Source organism: Myotis yumanensis, unplaced genomic scaffold, assembly GCF_028538775.1.
Source record: "Myotis yumanensis isolate MYYU_CA2020_CCGP unplaced genomic scaffold, mMyoYum1.0.hap1 SCAF_23, whole genome shotgun sequence".
In the NCBI taxonomy this organism is placed as follows: domain Eukaryota; kingdom Metazoa; phylum Chordata; class Mammalia; order Chiroptera; family Vespertilionidae; genus Myotis; species Myotis yumanensis.
The window spans coordinates 1,284,992-1,303,077 of NW_027223774.1; the positions used below are offsets into that span (position 1 = coordinate 1,284,992).

Consider the following 18,086-nt stretch of genomic DNA (forward strand, 5'->3'; position numbering starts at 1 on the left):
AATTCACTGCACTCTTTCCCACTCACTATGAACACAGAGTTTCTGACCCAATTGTAGTTCAACCTAACCCTCAGAGTCTCAATACAAGCGACACCAGCCTACAAAATGTCATTCATAACGGCACAGGGCACCTTGACAGTATGTAATACACACTGTGAACGGAGAATATAATTCACATTGTTCACAGAAGCACAACAAAGCCCTCTCACCCCCATCTTCAGGATGACCTCAGATCTCAATCATAGGAGGCACCAGGCTGAAAATGAGAACCACCAAGTCATGCTGCCTTTCCTTCCAGGTCTTGGGCAGCACTGCACTACAAGTGAATACTGGACACAGTGACTTTCTGACTCCACGTTTGCCTTCGGAAGCACAGCTGGTTGGGGATTCCCACAATATCTGTTCTCCTGTTCATGCTTACAGATCCCAAGTGTGCTTTCAGATCAATCCAGGCAATGAATAGGACCAACAAAATGAAAGGTACTAGTACGTGAGCAAAAGCACTTGGACAAAAATATCAGAAAACAGAGATGTGTTAGAAAATTCAATGGGTTTGCTAGTTGGTGAACTGGAAAAGGAAACAATTCATCACAGCATAAGGTGATGTCCCAGAGAGATGTAGCACTTAGATGAGGATGGGTGCGCTTGATGAACCCTCAATAACTCCATTTCCTAGTCAGAAAGGAATGAAGATCCTGCCATGAGCTTGGAGTAATCACAGTTTGCTCAGGCCGAGCTGAGAACACAGACTTCTTTTTCCTGACGACGCAGGGGCTGTGACTGATGCACCCTGATCAGGTGAGCCAGGTGGTGCAGGTGAAATCGCCTCAGCCAGAAACACTCCCAGGGATTTCAATCGGGTGGTAGGCCCCAGCAGCTTAGCAAGTGCCATGCAGTTATTTAAAGCATCACTTGTACTTGAAATTTTATGAGGAATCTAGGGGAGTGCATGTTGTGATAAAAGGTGATTATAGTCCATTAAATGTGTATCAAAGTTGTTATTGTCAATGAGAAAAATTAAGTATTGGGTGCACATTTAAAGCTTTTCTCCATTGTGAACAATCAGGTGTCTAATGAGGTGAGATTTTCTGCTAAAAGATTTCCCACATTCACTACACTCATGAGGCCTTTCTCCTGTGTGAACTCTCTTGTGCATAAGAAGGTGACCAAGGCATCTAAATGATTTCCCACATTCACTGCATTCATAAGGTTTTTCGCCAGAGTGAACTCTCTGGTGATTAGTAAGGTTACAACTTTTTGTGAAGGACTGCCCACATTCACTACACTCATAAGGTTTTTCTCCAGTGTGAATTCTCTGGTGTTCCCTGAGGGCATACCTTTGTCTAAAGGACTTCCCACATTCACTACACTCATAAGGTTTTTCTCCAGTGTGAATTCTCTGGTGTTCCCTGAGAACATACCTTTGTCTAAAGGACTTCGCACATTCACTGCACTCATAAGGTTTTTCTCCAGTGTGAATTCTCTTGTGGGTAAAAAGTTTACTATGACTTCTAAAAGATTTCCCACATTCACTGCACTCATAAGGTTTATCTCCACTGTGAATTCTCTGGTGATTAGTAAGGGTACTTCTTTGTCTGAAGGACTGCCCACATTCACTACACTCATAAGGTTTTTCTCCACTGTGTACACTCTGGTGGTCGGTGAGGTTATACCTCTGTCTAAAGGACTTCCCACATTCACTGCACTTATAAGGTTTTTCCCCAGTGTGAACTCTCTGGTGCTGATTAAGAACAGAGTTATACCTGAATGACTTTCCACACTCACTACACACATAGGGCTTTTCTCGAGTGTGAAGTCTGTGGTGTTGATTGAGGTTACTCTTATATCCAAAGGCCTTCCCACTATCACTACACTCATATGGCTTTTCTACACTGTGAGCTTTCCTATATTGAATGAGGCTAGAGATTCCTCTAAAATTTTCTCCAGATTTCTTCCAAGCATCATTCACAGCTCCCTTGCAGAGGCTCTGTTGAACAACTTTCTGGTTGTGGCTGGCAGCATTTTCACATTGACCGCACTGGTTATGACCTTTTCCACTGAGAAATTTCTGGGAAATCTCACTGCCACTGTGTGGCTCCTCAGTGTAGAGAGGGGCCTGGGGCTGGGGAAGCTCTGAGATGGCTGGCAAGTCTTCCCCACCCTCCCTACTGGATGAAGGCAGCCCTGATAAGTAGAAGCTGCACCTGGTCACAAACGAGGCCCTGTCCACAGATTCTTTCCAGGGCTTCTCTCCAGTGGCTTCCCTTTTTTGCTGGCGAGGGTTTGCACTGAAACAGAAGTCTCTCACACGTGTGTCCTTGAAGAAGGCTTTCTGCTCAAGGTATGCTGCCTGTGACTCAGTCAGGTGCAGACTGTCTTTGAACACAGAGAAACACCGCTTACACACATGGGTCCTCTGGGTTGCTGGCTCTGTCTTAGACACCGTGACCTGTGACGCTCCTTGTACAGATACACTCTGCTCAGAATAGGCCTCCTCATCATCCATTTTATGCAAACAACCTGAAAACAGAGAAATGAGGAGGAACTGGATGTTGACTACTGTGATGAGGGAAGTTCCATTACAAAAATATGTTGCACATCATACATGCATTCCACGCAATTGCCTGAAAATATGAGATGTGCTGGAAGGATTTGGAAAAGGCTCCTGTGAAGTTCTGGAACTCTGAATATCACAAAACAAGGAAAGCCTCACCAGATATATGACACAAAGATGGCAAGCACAGCATGGAATTGAAACAGGATCATCAGCTCCTCTTCTGCTAACAGTGTTCAGCAGGGCTCATCTCCTGGTGACATGGGCAAGCTGTGCAGAAGGGTGGTTATGTCTTATTACAAGTAAAATTCAGTAGCAGGGGTTTGAGGGCTACTTAAGCATGTATGTGCACCTCATAACACATGTGCAGGTCCAAGTAGGAGAATACTGCACAGGGAGGAGTGCCGAGGATCAGGTGATGCAAAAAGGTGAAAAACGTGAAGTTAACCAAAAGCCATGATGTAACAGATGAAATGATCAGTCATCAAAATGTCAATAATGGTAAAGAAAATGTATATATAAGGTATGGACAAACCCATCCGCACCTAAATATGGTTGGACACAAGCGGGATCCTGGTATTATCTGAGAAACGCCCTCATGTGACACCTACCCCCAGTTTCCACTCAGTAGAATCATAGACTATCTTCCCAGTTCACCCTGAGAGAGAACACAGGCTTCTCCATGCACCTTCTACTCTATAAAAACATACAACCTAAATATTCAGAGTATTAATGAAACACAAGGGAGGTGAGCAGCCAGCACAAAGTCAGAGCAATTCGGATTGCAATAGTATTCAGGGAAGAAAATATTACAAACAAAAATTGAGAGAGGATGTTATAAGTGCAGCTACGGTTCATGTAAGTAAAGACCATAACCTGGCACAGGCTGTCACAGAGCCTTACCTGGATGAATGGTGTAGAAGTGGCAGCCATGAGGACAGAGTTACCTTCCCAGGAAGACAAAGTTCAAAGTGGGTCCCATAAAGCTCATTGCAAGACTCCTGACTGCCAGACACTTTTTACATTTTCTGAAGCAGTGGGTGTAAGGGATGCTTGGGGAGCCCAGAGATCAGGACTCCCCACACAGCTCGTCCCTGGCAGCCAGAGCCCATTTGAAAGGACAGTGGGGGATATTAGTAGAGCCCATGGTGTGGCTGTGAGACCTATGTTTGGAGAATAAAGGAAGAGTAGACATCACCTCAGGATATTGGGAGGAACGTGAAGGTCTTACCTGCAGATGAGACAAGTGCAAACACTTCCAGCATCACATTGCAGTACAGAAGTCTCTGAGCCTCATCAAGGAGCCCCCACTCCTCCTCAGAGAAGTCAATGGCCACGTCCTCAAAGTTCATATTCTGTCATAATGGGGACAGTTCAAGCCATGATTAGCTTCTCTCCTAGGATTGCAAGTTCTTCATAATTCCCACCCTCCACATCCATTTCCTCTCTCTACAATTCATCTGACAAGACACCACACCTTGGGCCCATCAAAGTCACTCTCTCCTTATATTCCTACTGTTACTGTGTCTTCCCACAACAATAAAGGCAGTTGAGCAGATAGAAGATACCTGAGTTCTGGGCCTCACATGTAGCCCACACTGCCTCTTGTCGATACAGTGGGTGTGACCCACAGAGGGAACAGAGAGATGTTGGCTATAAAGAAAATGTGAATGATTCATCACTGCATTTGTCAGGCAATACTCTTGTAATCTCCCTCAGAAACATGAAAAAATATGGCATTGTGCTTCATCCTTCTAACTCTGATACCATGGTGTTGAGGCCAGCACCTTGTACTACTTGCTCAACATAATTCTTTGAAACACACTTCTCTCACACAGCTTCATTTCCAGGGGCACATCCTCAGAGCAACACAAATTTGCTGTCTCGAGAACACTTTATTTCCTCCTCATCTTCTCTTCCAAAGGTCTAATTCACAGCCTGTGTAATGTGTTTCTCTCTCTATCACCAATCCCCTTTCCACTGCAAACATGCAAGCGCAGGTGACACCAATATATGCTATCTCCTTCTCATTGGTCAATGTCAGCCCTCAACAACCATAGGAGGTGTGCATCTATGTGACACTTCAGCTCTGCACCTGTCAGGTCTCACCAAAACACCCCTATTTTCAAACAATTACACTAAAATTCACCATATCCTATCATATATCATATATCATATCAGCCAGTAACAACCAAAAATGGACTCACTCCTTAGAATTGGGCCTCATCATAGACTATCTTCAGTAGAATTCAGTACCCTTATTGCAACATCCAGTGTCCTGTGGCCATGAATTCACACTCCCTCTCCAAGGGTACAAAACTCCTTCTCCCATACATCTCTCTCACCTGCACTCCCACATCCACAGCCCCCATAGTCATCTCCTTGACTTCCTACTCATTACTCAGCAGCTGTGGTGTAGTGACTGCTTGGCAAATTCAAACAGGAATAAGTTCTACACCAACTCTGAGAGTCCACACTCATGGAGGCAGCCTTGAGCCCTGCTATAAAGGCCTCACTCCCTGACTGTGTTTTCCTTCAACCTCACCTACTGAGAACCACATCATGTCTTAGATATCCAGAGCCCTCCTCCACCAGTGCTGCACATGATCTCCCATCCCCAGTCACAGCCCTCACCACTCAGGTCACATGGCCAATGGCCCTCTACCCCTGTTATATCAATAATCAGCGAGCTGGACAAGATGCCTTAATGAGCCTGTTAGGAGTTATATCTATTTGGTGCAGGTTCAGAGCAGATTACCTCTGTCAATTTCTGAACACCCAAAGGAGGAATAATTCTCTTTTTATATCTTTCTTAGGCCCTTGTGTCAGTTATTTTTGTAGACCGCTTGTAACCTTGAGTACATATCATATCTATCAAACACCTGTCATATTTATACAGACACCTGTAACCTTGAGTATCATATCTATTCAGGCACCTGCCATCAATATCAGCATATCAGTTAGATGGCTAGCTTGCAAGGTCAGGCAATTAAGTTTATCTTTTCTATTCAAGCAACAAGCAAACTTATTTTACAGTCTAAAAATAACAGAGTTGACCTACAGAATAAGAGATTGTCTAAGCATCACAGAGTAGTTCAAACAGCAGTTTTCCAAATGAGGGATTACAATGCTTCATCCCATACACAGTGAGTCTCACGGATGGCCATTCATGCCCCTAAGCAAATCAGCCAGACTGAGTGCAACAGCCCAGACCACACCAAGATTCAGAGAGTTTTCCTGGTGAGTGTTGAGTAAGTAAATATGCACCAGCCCCAATCTCGCCTTGTTTCCATGGACCTAGGGCCTCAAATTAAAATAAAATGATGATCTATAACTCCTCTCAGTTCGAGGCAGTCTTCACTCCTTTTGAGTAGTCTTCGTCTTGCACAACTCCTCCAAGTTTCAGATGCTCTTTAACTGGTCTCTGAAATATCTCATACCCTAAAGGCCAAAATAAGTGTTTGTTTGTTTTTATCTGCAATGAACATAAACCTTCCCACTATGAATGTCTTTATGCCAGATGATGGTGCTTCCATACCCCAGATGCTAAATACAAACCTTCATCTCATCTCTGACTCTTACCTCTCTCTGTCTCTCTCTCTCTCTCTCAACTTCAAAATTAGAAAATCCAGGTGGCCACACCTAAAATACCAATCCCGGATCCAACTGTGTCTTTCATCTCCATTGCCACCATCAGGGACAGGTACCATCACATTCTCCCAGACCAGTGGTCAGCAAACTGCCACTCGAGGGACACATGCAGCTCTTTGGCCCATTGAGTGTGGCTCTTCCACAAAATACCACATGCCTGCACGCACGTACAGTGTGATTGAAACTTCGTGGCCCATGCACAGAAGATGGTTTATGGCCTGGGTGAGTCTATTTTGAAGAAGTGGTGTTAGAAAAAGTGGAGGGTGTCAGATGGATGGGTGATGGGAGACACAGTGCAGGCACGGGGGCCAAGGGATATGCAGCACGGGGGAGGCGCATGGTTCATGAACGAGGTGAGGATGGGAGAGTTGGAAGGGGTTGACCTCAGTGAATGTACCTCAGTCAGATTGAGGACGTGTTTAGCATAGGCCAGTTTAGGAGTACCCTCATTAAGTTAATAACAATGTACCTACCTATATAGTTTAAGTTTAAAATATTTGGCTTTCAAAAGAAATTTCAATCGTTGTACTCTTGATATTTGGCTCTGTTGACTAATGAGTTTGCCAACCACTGTCCCAGATGATCACACCACCTCCCTCTCACACATATTGCTCTCCATGCAGCAGCCACAGGGCGTCTAATGAGACCTGAGTCAGATCACCTGCCTCCGCTGCTCCAAATCTCCCATTGCCCCCATCACCTGCAGAACAGACAACCGAATTGTCACAAAGCTCCTCTAGACCTGACTCCTCTCCCATTCTTACCTGTTCCCGTCAAAGAGAAAAGCATTCCTGCAGGTTCCTGAACCAGCTGTCTTCACTCTGAGCCTCTGCCACATGTGAAACCTGTGCCTGGAAGGACCTTGCACATCTCATTCCACTGTTTGCCAGAAAAACATGGACCAGTTCATACAACCTTAGTCATGGACTTAGGATTCTGGACTGAGTATCTGCAGGTCCCAGGACAGGAGGAGGGGCGGACAGCCCCAGGACACCACAACCTCAGAGGCCACGAGAGTGTGAGGCCCTGAAAACAGCTCCATAACCCAGACCCCTTAGTGGTTCAGTACCTGCATAAGCCTGTGAGAACTAGTCTGTTGACGGCCTGGCACCCAACCCAGGACCCAGGGGCTCAGGCTGCTCAGGGCCCTGGCCCAGCCCTGGTGCTGGGTGATGCCTACATTTCTCCAGGGCTCGGTCCTCAGTGCACACTCTTGTCAAGTTCCTTATCTTTCAAAGGACTCCTCCTTCCCACCCCTAACTGCTCTCCTCTCCCTTTTAAGGTGTGATTCTTATCAGCAGTTTGGGGAAATGTGTAGAACCCTACCTCAGACGGCGTCCCTCTGCTGTTCACAACCACCCATGGCCCCAGCGTCCTGAGGATGAAAGTAAAACTCCTCACACAAAACTTTGCCTCATCTTCTTTGTTGCCTTTAAACACAAAAAAGACCTGGGTTTCCTGAGTCCTCACAGCTCAGCCACAGCCCCACGGCCTGACTGAGCGGTATTGCAGCCCGTCACCCTCTTTCACCCCATCACATGCTGTGTCACCTACAAGCTACTCACTCTTCCGGGTGCTGGGAGGCGAGCTGCAGGGCCTGACGGCGTGGTAGGATGGAGGGTAAATGGGGTGAGGCTGAGTTGACCTCAGTAAGCAGAGAGGAGTCTGGGAAGCATGGAGACCTCAATCCCGCCTGCTGCAGGTCAACAAGCCTCAGACACCCCCTGCACAGCGGGGACGCTGCCTCTGTCGGCTTGTCCTAGTCCTGATGCTGCCCGCTGGGCACTCTAAGTCGATAGAACGATGAGGTGAAAATGACCACCTGGAGGACTAATCTGGGAGTCACGCCCAAACCAATGAGCGCCAGGCTCAGGCGCCTCTGCTGGGCTTTCATTGGCTAAACGCAGCCATCTTTAGGCGCATTGCCCTTTGGGTAAGGAACTTTCCAGGCCGCGCATGGCATTAGGATCCCAGTCACTGGCTGGCCATTGAGAATATTGGTGTTGTGGCGCCCGAATGGCGGTGGGAAATGACATCCTTAGGTGGTGCCCGCCTCTTGGTTGGTGGCAGGGTTATGGGGAGTGTTGTCTGCAACGGAGCCCTTATTTGGAGATATTATTTCAGATTCCATGAAGCTCAGAATGCTCCCTGAGGTAAAAATTATGTCAATTATTCCTGCTGACCACAAATCAAAATGGATATGTAGATAGTTACTTTTTAAAAATTTTATTTAAAAGAGAAAATGAGAGGGAGAGAGAAAAACACAGGTAGGGTGCCTCTTCCACTCCCTTACCTACCGTCTTGTGGCTTCACCAGGAATTGCAACCTTTGTGTACGTGGGAGGACTCTCAAACAACGGAACCACTCAAGGCCTCAGAGTTTTTTTTATTATTACCATTTTATAAAATATATTTCATTGATTTTTTACAGAGAGGAAGGGAGAGAGATAGAGAGTTCGAAACATCGATGAGAGAGAAACCTCTAACAGATGCCACCTGCAAACCCCTACTGGCGATGTGCCCGCAACCAAGGTGCATGCCCTTGACCGAAATCAAACTCGGGAACTTTCAGTCTGCAGGCCAATGCTCTACCCACTGAGCAAAACTGGATAGGGACAGAGTTTTTATTTTTAACATAGAAATAGCACATTATTGAGAGAAAAATTAAGCTATGAGAATATATACATAATTCTATCCTATTTACTTAAAAGCAATATTTGAAAAGACACAGAGGCCCACAAGTCAACATTTCCTATTTTGTCTGTATTTCTGGAGTCAGCACACATTGTGCAACTATGGAGCTAACAGTTACTGAATGTTCACTACATGTGCCAGGCCGTGGATTCAATGCTTTCCCTGCATTATTATTATTTCACTCAATTCTCTCCACAACTTGAGATCATTTCAGGATCTATTTTATTGAAATGAAATCCAGACTTAGAGACACAAGGTAAATTGCCTGATTGTAGAGTTAATAAAGTCAGGGCTGGCAGTCAATCCCATGTGTTTGTAATAACAGAGCTCTGGCTTCTAATTATAAGCTCTGCTGCCTCCTAGAGGGCAGAATAGGAGATGCATTCCTATTAGGACAAGCTGGGTGTTATGGGTAATAAACAGTCCCAAAGTTTTAGTGGCTTTCATTAAAGAAGGTATCTTTCTTGTTCATACACCATGTGCACCCTTGTTCTCCAGAGACCAGGATAAAGGAGAGACCACCCATGTAGGTGCTGCTGGGTGTTATTAGAGATGGACATAGGGAGTGGCCAGTCTCCGTATGTCCAGACTCTTCTGTTAGAGGTGACAGGCTTCACTTCCAGCACATTTCATTGGTCAGAGCACATCACAGGCTGAAGTCACACTCAGGTGGTCAGGAGGAGAACCTGACATACTTCCTCGATGGGCCCCATTAACATGCCCACGTGGTGCCCGCGTCTTGTCGGGGACTGTGCAGGGCCAAGGAGAGGGGTGGGGATGGGTAGGAAATGACAGTGGAAGTCCGTCAGGATGGGTCCCTGCCTCCTTATCCAGGTGGACTTTGTCCCCTGGTTGCCCTAAACCACTGGTTCTCAACCTTCTGGCCCTTTAAATACAGTTCCTCATGTTGTGACCCAACCACAACATTATTTTCATTGCTACGTCATAACTGTAATGTTGCTACTGTTATGAATCGTCATGTAAATATCTGATATGCAGGATGGTCTTAGGCGACCCCTGTGAAAGGGTCGTTTGACCGTCATAGGGGTCTCGACACACAGGTTGAGAACCGCAGCCCTAAACCATCACTGGCAAGTTCCAAAGCAGTGAACTTCAGAAAAGGAGTTCGGGCAGATGACATTGGCAGCAAACTCAGAACCCACTTCTGAGTGTGACCCCGGGTTAATCCCTCGCTGCCTGGTTTCCCACACTGTGGAGGAAGTTAAGACTCACAAGTTAATAGTATTGATTGGGAAGAGTTCAGGCTGCAAGCAACCAGCATCCACGTTCTTTTATATTAACATCAGTTGCTACCCTGCCTCCAATGCTCAGTATCATTTGCATCGCCCAGGGAAGGGCTCCATTAGGTGGGGCTGATAGTGAAAATGCTGCCGGTAACATCAATGGTGACCCTGTGGTTTCCACTCGTTCTGTGCAGGAACCTGTGCTGAATGCGGTTCCTCCATAGTTCTCCCCATCCACAGTGAAGAGATCTATGGGCCTAATTCTCCCTTCTGGCCCCAGTGTCCTATGTGGCCAGGAACTCCCAGTTGACCAGGTCCCAGTGGTCTAGGAGTGATGCTCTGGTAGACCCAGGCACCTTCCTCCCTGAGGGGTCAGCCTAGCTTTCACATGGGCGAGGGACACCCCTCACCAGGGATGTTCACTTCCTCACTCCTAGTGGAGGGTTAGGAGCCTGGAAGTCTTTCCCCTCAGGTCTCCCCACATGCACCCACCCACTCATTCCTTCCCAAGGGACCTGGATCCCCAGCTCCTCCACGATGCCTAGTGTCCTTCACAAACATTCACCATGCACACCCTCTAACTCCAGTCTGCCATCAGAATATTCCCTAATTCCTCCCCTTCCCAAAGCCTGGGATTCTATGAACTGACCTTTCACTCCATCGATCCCTGAGGCCTGTGAGGGGCCCCCTTGAAGGACAGAAGAGGCTGTAAGAGCAAAGATCGAAGGGGCCCCTTCCTGACCCCTCCAGAGACTGCCTAGGCATCTGCCTGTGTCTGGAGTGCACAGACTCACAGGGAAACATACCGACACCACAAGCACAGAAACATGCAGGTAGTGGACACCCCCAGCCACACCTAGGCACTCAGGTGCAGGGCTTCTGGCCAGGCTCACACAGACACACACTGCAGACACAGGGAACACCTTGAAGAGAACACACACACACACACACACACACACACACACACAGACTCACACACACAATGCAAACACCCGCGCACACACCAGAGCAGACATACACGGACATAGAACACAGACACAAAGAGAACACAATACACACATCAGGAACACCCAAAGGGACAGCCAATTCACACATACAACCAACAGGCAACATGCAAAACATGCCCCCAAATTTTGAGTCATACTAACTCATGGTCTTGAAGGAAACGTGAAGATTTCAGGTGCTGCCCTGGACAGGCGGCTCAATCTCTTGCAGCTTCATTTCATTCCCCCACTTCAGTCAAAGGGCATGTTGGGTTCCTGGTGAGGGTGAAGACCTAGGTTGTGGGTTGATCTACTCTCCAGCATTTATTGAAGGCAACAGGTCCATGTTTCCTCTCACATGGATGTTCCTTTTTTTTTTGTCTGTGCCCACCCTTCTTCTCTCTCTCAAAGCAATACCCTCTGGTGAGGATTACACTTTTAAAGAAGAATTAAGGGGCCCTAGCTAGTTTGGCTCAGTGGATAGAGCATCAGCATGTGGACTGAGGGGTCCCAGGTTCGATTCCGGTCAAGGGCACATGCACAGGTTGTGGGCTCAATACCCAGTATGGGACGTGCAAGAGGCAGCTGATCAAAGATTCTCTCTCATCATTGATGTTTCTATCTCTATATCCCTTTCCCTTCCTCTCTAAAATCAATAATACAATATTTTATAAATATATATAAATATAGTTTCACATTGCAAAGAAGTCAGTTGAGTCATTGAGGATTGAGTGAAATGAATAAATATATCTTTGATGCTGCACTAACCTACTAGTTAAATAATAAAATCATTTTAAAAATTGGCAAAAGATTCTGACCAGACATTTCAACAAAGGAGACAAAGACAGTGTAAAGATTTGCTTGAAAAAACATTCAACATAAAAATTTATTAGAGAAATGGAATTAAAACGGAGCAAGTTAAAACTATACTCATTATTCGGCCTATTAGTAAAAAGATTAAACATCCCATGTGCTGGCAGGTTTGTGGAAAAACTAGAATTTTCATTACTGTGGGTGGGTGGCAAGGCAGAGGGAATGACCATTTTTGACCACAGTTCTGCATATACTAACAGGTAAAATATTCACCTACACTGCATCAGTTTGATAAGCAGTACATATATCTATATAAAGAATTGCAGGCAATATTCCCAGCAGATTTATTTTTAATATCACAAACCTGAAAATAACTAAAACCATAGACAGACCAATAGGAAAAATGGTTATTCACAGAACACAGTATGACTCAGTCATAAAAAATAATTAACTATTCACATAAGCATTTGTGTTGAATCTCAAAATAACTCTGTAGCAAGAAGGAAAGCAATATTTGTATACCCCTTATAGTGCTTATGAAATTATGAAAAATATTAACGAATCTTAAAAAAATATTAACTAATCTTGTAAAGGAAGGAAAATCAATGACTGCATTTAGGGCTGGGGAAGGCAGAAGGAGAGATTACAAAAGGGCAGGAGGTAACCACAGGGTGTGGCACAAGTAGGTGTTGAGCTGTTGGCTGGAAATTACTACAATAATTTAAAGATAATAAAAAATGTTCAGAAGAGGTGCTATTCACTTAATTCACTGCACTCTTTCCCATTCACTATGAATACAGGGTTTCTGACTCAGTTGTAGTTCAACCTAACCCTCAGAGTCTCAAAACAAGCGACACCAGCCTACGAAATGTCATTCATAACGCACAGGGCAACTTGACAGTAATACACACTGTGAAGAGAAAATATATTTCCCATTGTTCACAGAAGCACAACAAAGCTCCCCCCCCCCCCACCCCATCTTCAGGATGACCTCAGTCCGCAATCATAGGAGGCACCAGGTTGAAAATGAGAACCACCAAGTCATGCCGGCTTTCTTTCCAGGTCTTGGGCAGCACTGCATTACAAGTGAATACTGGACAGTGATTTTCTGACTCCACGCTTTGCCTTCGGAAGCACAGCAGGTTGAGGATTCCCACAATATCTGTTCCCCTGGACATGCGGACAGATCCCAAGTGTGCTTTCAGATCAAACCAGGCAATGAATCGGACCAACAAAATGAAAGGTACTAGTACGTGAGTAAAAGCACCTGGACAAAAAGATCATAAACCAGACACGTGTTAGAAAATTCCATGGGGTTGCAGGTTGGTGAATTGGAACCTGAAGCAATTCATCACAGCATAAGTTGAGAGCCACTATGTCTCTGAGAGAGGGAGCTCTTCTTAGCTGAGGTGGGTGCGCTGGATGAACCCTCAATCAACTCCATTTCCTAGTCAGAAAGGAATGAAGATCCTGCCAGGAGCTTGGAGTAATCACAGTTTGCTCAGGCTGAGGTGAGAACACAGAATTCCTTTTCCCTGACCACGCAGGGGCTGTGACTGAGGCACCCTGTTCAGGTGAGCCAGGTGGTGGAGGTGAAATCGCCTCAGCCAGGAATACTTCCACTGATTTCAATCGGGTAGTAGGCCCGAGCAGCTTAGCAAGTGCCATTCAGTTATTTAAAGCATCACTTGTACTTGAAATTTATGAGGACTCTAGCAGAGTGTATGTTGTGATAAAAGGGTTTATGTTCCGTTAAATGTGTATCAAAGAGACCCCTTCAATGTTGTAATTGTCAATGAGAAAAAGAAAGTATTGGATGCACATTTAAAGCTGTTCTCCATTGTGAACAATCAGGTGTCTAAGGAGGTGAGATTTTCGGCTAAAAGCTTTCCCACATTCGCTACACTCATAAGGTTTTTCTCCTGTGTGAACTCTCTTGTGCTTAAAAAGGTTACTATAGCATCTAAAAGATTTCCCACATTCACTGCATTCATAAGGTTTTTCTCCAGTGTGAATTCTCTGGTGTTCACTGAGGGCATGCCTTCGTCCGAAGGACTTCCCACATTCACTACACTCATACGGTTTTTCTTCAGTGTGAACTCTCTGGTGTTCAGTGAGGTTACTCCTTCCTCTAAAGAACTTTCCACATTCACTGCACTCATAAGGTTTCTCTCCAGTGTGAACTCTCTGGTGCTTAGTAAGGGTACACCGTTGTCTGAAGGACTGCCCACATTCAGTACACTCATAAGGTTTTTCTCCAGTGTGAATTCTCCTGTGCTTAAACAGGTGACCACGGCGTCTAAAAGATTTCCCACAATAACTGCACTTATAAGGTTTTTCTCCATTGTGAAATCTCTGGTGTTCAGTGAGGGTACACCTTCGTTTAAAGGACTGCCCACATTCACTGCACTCATAAGGTTTTTCTCCAGTGTGAACTCTCTGGTGTACAGTGAGGTTGGACCTAAGACTGAAAGTCTTGCCACAATCGGTACACTCATATGGCTTTTCCCCAGTGTGAACTCTCTGGTGCCGATTAAAAACTGAGATATACTCAAATGACTTCCCACAGTCACTACACACATAGGGCTTTTCTCCAATGTGAAGTCTGTGGTGTTGATTGAGGTTAGTCTTATATCCAAAGGCCTTCCCACAATCACTACACTCATATGGCTTTTCTCCAGTGTGAACTTTCCTATGTCGAATGAGACTAGAGATGCCTCTAAAAATATTTCCAGATTTCTTCCATGCATAATTCACATCTTCCTTGCAGACGCTCTGTTGAACAACTTTCTGGTTGTGGCTGGCAGCATTTTCACATTGACCCCACTGGTTATGACGTTTTCCACTGAGAATTTTCTGGGAACTCTCACTGCCACTGTGTGGCTCCTCAGTGTCGAGAGGGGCCTGGTGCTGGAGAAGCTCTGAGATGGCCGGCAGGTCTTCCCCAACCTCCCCACTGGATGAAGGCAGCCCTGATAAGTAGAAGCTGCACCTGGTCACAAACGAGGCCCTGTCCACAGCTTCTTTCCAGGGCTTCTCTCCACTGGCTTCCCTCTGTTGCTGGCGAGGGTTTGCACTGAAACAGAAGTCTCTCACACGTGTGTCATTGAAGAAGGCTTTCTGCTCAAGGTATGCTGCCTGTGACTCAGTCAGGTGCAGAATGTCTTTTAATAGAGAGAAACACCGCTTACACAGATGAGTCCTCTGGGTTGCTGGCTCTGTCTTAGACGCCCTGCCCTGTGACTCTCCTTGTACAGATACACTCTGCTCAGAACAGGTCTCCTCATCATCCGTTTTATGACAACAACCTGAAAACAGAGAAATGAGGAGGAATTGGATGTTGACTACAGTGATGAGGGAAGTTCCATTACAAAAATAGGTTGCACATCATACATGTGTTCCATGCAATTGTCTGAAAATAAGAGATGTGCTGGCAGGATTGGTAAAAGGCTCCTGTGAAGTTCTGGAACTCTGAATATCACAAAACAAGGAAAGCTTCACCAGAAATATGACACAAAGATGGCAAGCACCACATGGAATCGAAACAGGATCATCAGCTCCTTCTTCTACTATCAGTGCTTAGCAGGGCTTGTCTGCTAGTCAGATGGGCAAGCTGTGCAGAGGTTGCTTGTGTCTTATTCCAAGTAAACTCAAGAGCAGAGGTTCTAGGACTACTTAAGCATGTATGTGCACCTCATAACACATGTGCAGGTCCATGTAGGAGAATACTGCACAGGGAGCAGTGCCCAGGGACATGTGATGCAAAAAGGTGACAAAGGTGAAGGTAGCCAAAAGCGATGAAGTTACATATGAAATGATCAGCCATCAAAATGTCAATAATGGTAAAGAAAATGTAGAAATAAGGTGTGGAGAAACGCATCTGCACCTAAATATGGTCAAACACAATCTGGTTCCTGGTGTGATCTGAAAGAAGCCCTCATGTGATACCTTCCCCCAGTTTCCACTCAGTAGGATCAGGCCTCATCAGAGACCATCTTGCCAGTTCACCCTGAGAGAGAACACAGGGTTCTCAATGCACCTTCTACTCTATAAATACATACAAACGAAATATTCAGAGAATGAATGGAATACAAGGGAGGTGAGCAGCCAGCACTAACCCAGAGGAATTCGGAATGCAATAGTATTCAGGGAAGGAAATATTACAAACAACAATTGAGGTAGGATGTTAAAAGTACAGCCAGGGTTCATGTAAGTAAATACCATCATCTGGCACAGGCCGTCACAAAGAGCCTTACCTGGATGAATGGTGCAGTAGTGGAAGCCATGAGGACATAGTCACCTTCCCAGAAAGAAAAAGTTCAAAGTGGGTCGCCTTAAGCTCATTGCAGGACTCCTGACTGCCAGACACTTTTTACATTTTCTGAGGCAGTGGGTGTATGGATGATCGGTGAGTCCAGAGCTCAGGACTCGCCACACAGCACGCCCCTGGCAGCCACAGCCCATTTGAAAGGATAATGGGGGATATTAGTAGAGCCCATGGTGTGGCTGTGAGAGCTATGTTTGAAGAATAAAGGAAGAGTGGACATCACCTCAGGACATTGGGACAAACGTGAAGGACTTACCTGCAGATGAGACAAGTGCAAACACTTCCAGCATCACATTGCAGTAGAGAAGTCTCTGAGCCTCATCAAGGAGCCCCCACTCCTCCTCAGAGAAGACAACGGCCACGTCCTCAAAGTTCATATTCTGTCAAAATGGGGACAGTTCAAGCCATAATTAGCTTCTCTCTTAGGATTTCAAGTTCTTCATACTTCCCACCCTCCATATCCAGCTGCTTCCTCTACCCTTCATCAGACAGGACACCAGGCCTTGGGCCCGTCAAAGTCACTTTCTCCTTTTATTCCTACCGATACTGTGTCTTCCCACAATGATAAAGGCAGTTTAGCAGAGAGCAGGTACCTGAGTTCTGGGCATCACGTGTAAGCCACACTGCCTCTTGTCAATACAGAGGGTGTCACCCACGTAGGGAAGAGAGAGATGTTGGCCATAAAGAAAATGTGAATGACTTATCACTGCTTTTGTCAGGCAATACTCTTGTTATTGCCCGGATTCTCCCTCACAGACATGAAAAAACATGGCCTCATGCTTCACCCTTCTGACTCTGATACCATGGTGTTGAGGCCATCACCTTGCACTACCTGCTCAACATAATTCTTTGAACCACACTTCTCTCACACAGCTTCATTTCCACGGGCACATCTTCAAAGGCAACACAAATTTGACGTGGCGAGAACACTATATTTCCTACTCACCTTCTCCTCCAAATGTCTAATTCACATCCTCTGTAATGTGTTTCTCTCTCTTTCTATCTCCCTTCCCCATTCCATTGCAAAGGTGCAAGCCCAGCTGACACCAATATATGCTATCTCGTTCCCATAGATCAATGTGTCAGCCCTCGACAACCATAGGAAGGTGTGCATCTATGTCTCACCTCAGCTTTGCACCTGGCAGGTCTCACCATAACACCCCTATTTTCTGACAATTACACTAAAATTCCTCATATCATGTCATATCATATCATCCAGTAAGCACCAAAAATAGGCTTACAGAATATTCCTGGTGAGTGTTTAATAAGTAAATATGCACCAGCCCCAATCTCACCTTGTTTCCATTGACCTAGGGCAGTGATGGCGAACCTATGACAGGCGTGTCAGGGGTGATACGTAAACTCATTTTTTTGGTTGATTTTTCTTTGTTAGATGGCGTTTAAATATATAAAATAAATATCAAAAATATAAATCTTTGTCTTACTATGGTTGCAAATATCAAAAAATTTCTATATGTGACACGGCACCAGAGTTAAATGAGGGTTTTTCAAAATGCTGACACACCCAGCTCAAAAGGTTCACCATCACTGTCCTAGGGCCTCCAATTAAAATAAAATGATGATCTTCAACCGCTCTCCGGTCCAAGCGGTCTTCACTCCTTTTGAGTAGTCTTCATCTTGAACAACTCCAAGTTCCAGATACTCTTTAACTGCTCTCTGAAATTTCGCATACCCTAACAGGCCAAAATAAGTGTTTGTGTTTATCTGCAATGAACATGAACCTTCCCACTATGAATGTCTTCATGCCAGATAATGGTGCTTCCAATTAACATATTTGTGTAAATACAAACTTTCATCTCA

The 18,086-nt window shown here is 45.4% G+C and overlaps 1 protein-coding gene across 1 annotated transcript; it reads right to left on the minus strand.

The window, feature by feature from the left end:
* Nucleotides 1–1,036: 1,036 nt before the first annotated feature.
* LOC139000229 (zinc finger protein 551-like) lies at nt 1,037–16,642 on the minus strand. The gene is made up of 4 exons (XM_070402489.1): nt 16,522–16,642; nt 16,195–16,238; nt 13,787–15,058; nt 1,037–1,483 (listed from the first exon to the last, which is right to left on the minus strand). The coding sequence occupies exons 1-4, from the start codon at nt 16,640–16,642 to the stop codon at nt 1,037–1,039; spliced, it is 1,884 nt and encodes a 627-aa protein (XP_070258590.1).
* Between the last annotated feature and the right edge of the window lie 1,444 nt (nt 16,643–18,086).

Excerpts from the sequence above, each read along its gene's own strand:
- LOC139000229 (XM_070402489.1), bottom strand. The coding sequence starts at position 16,642 with ATGAACTTTGAGGACGTGGCCGTTGTCTTCTCTGAGGAGGAGTGGGGG. Across the intron at positions 15,059-16,194 it reads CTACTGCACCATTCATCCAG|AAAGCCTTCTTCAATGACAC; the intron begins GTAAGGCTCTTT and ends TACCTTGAGCAG. Across the intron at positions 1,484-13,786 it reads ACCTCCTTAGACACCTGATT|AGAATTCACACTGGAGAAAA; the intron begins GTTCACAATGGA and ends TTTACCCACAAG.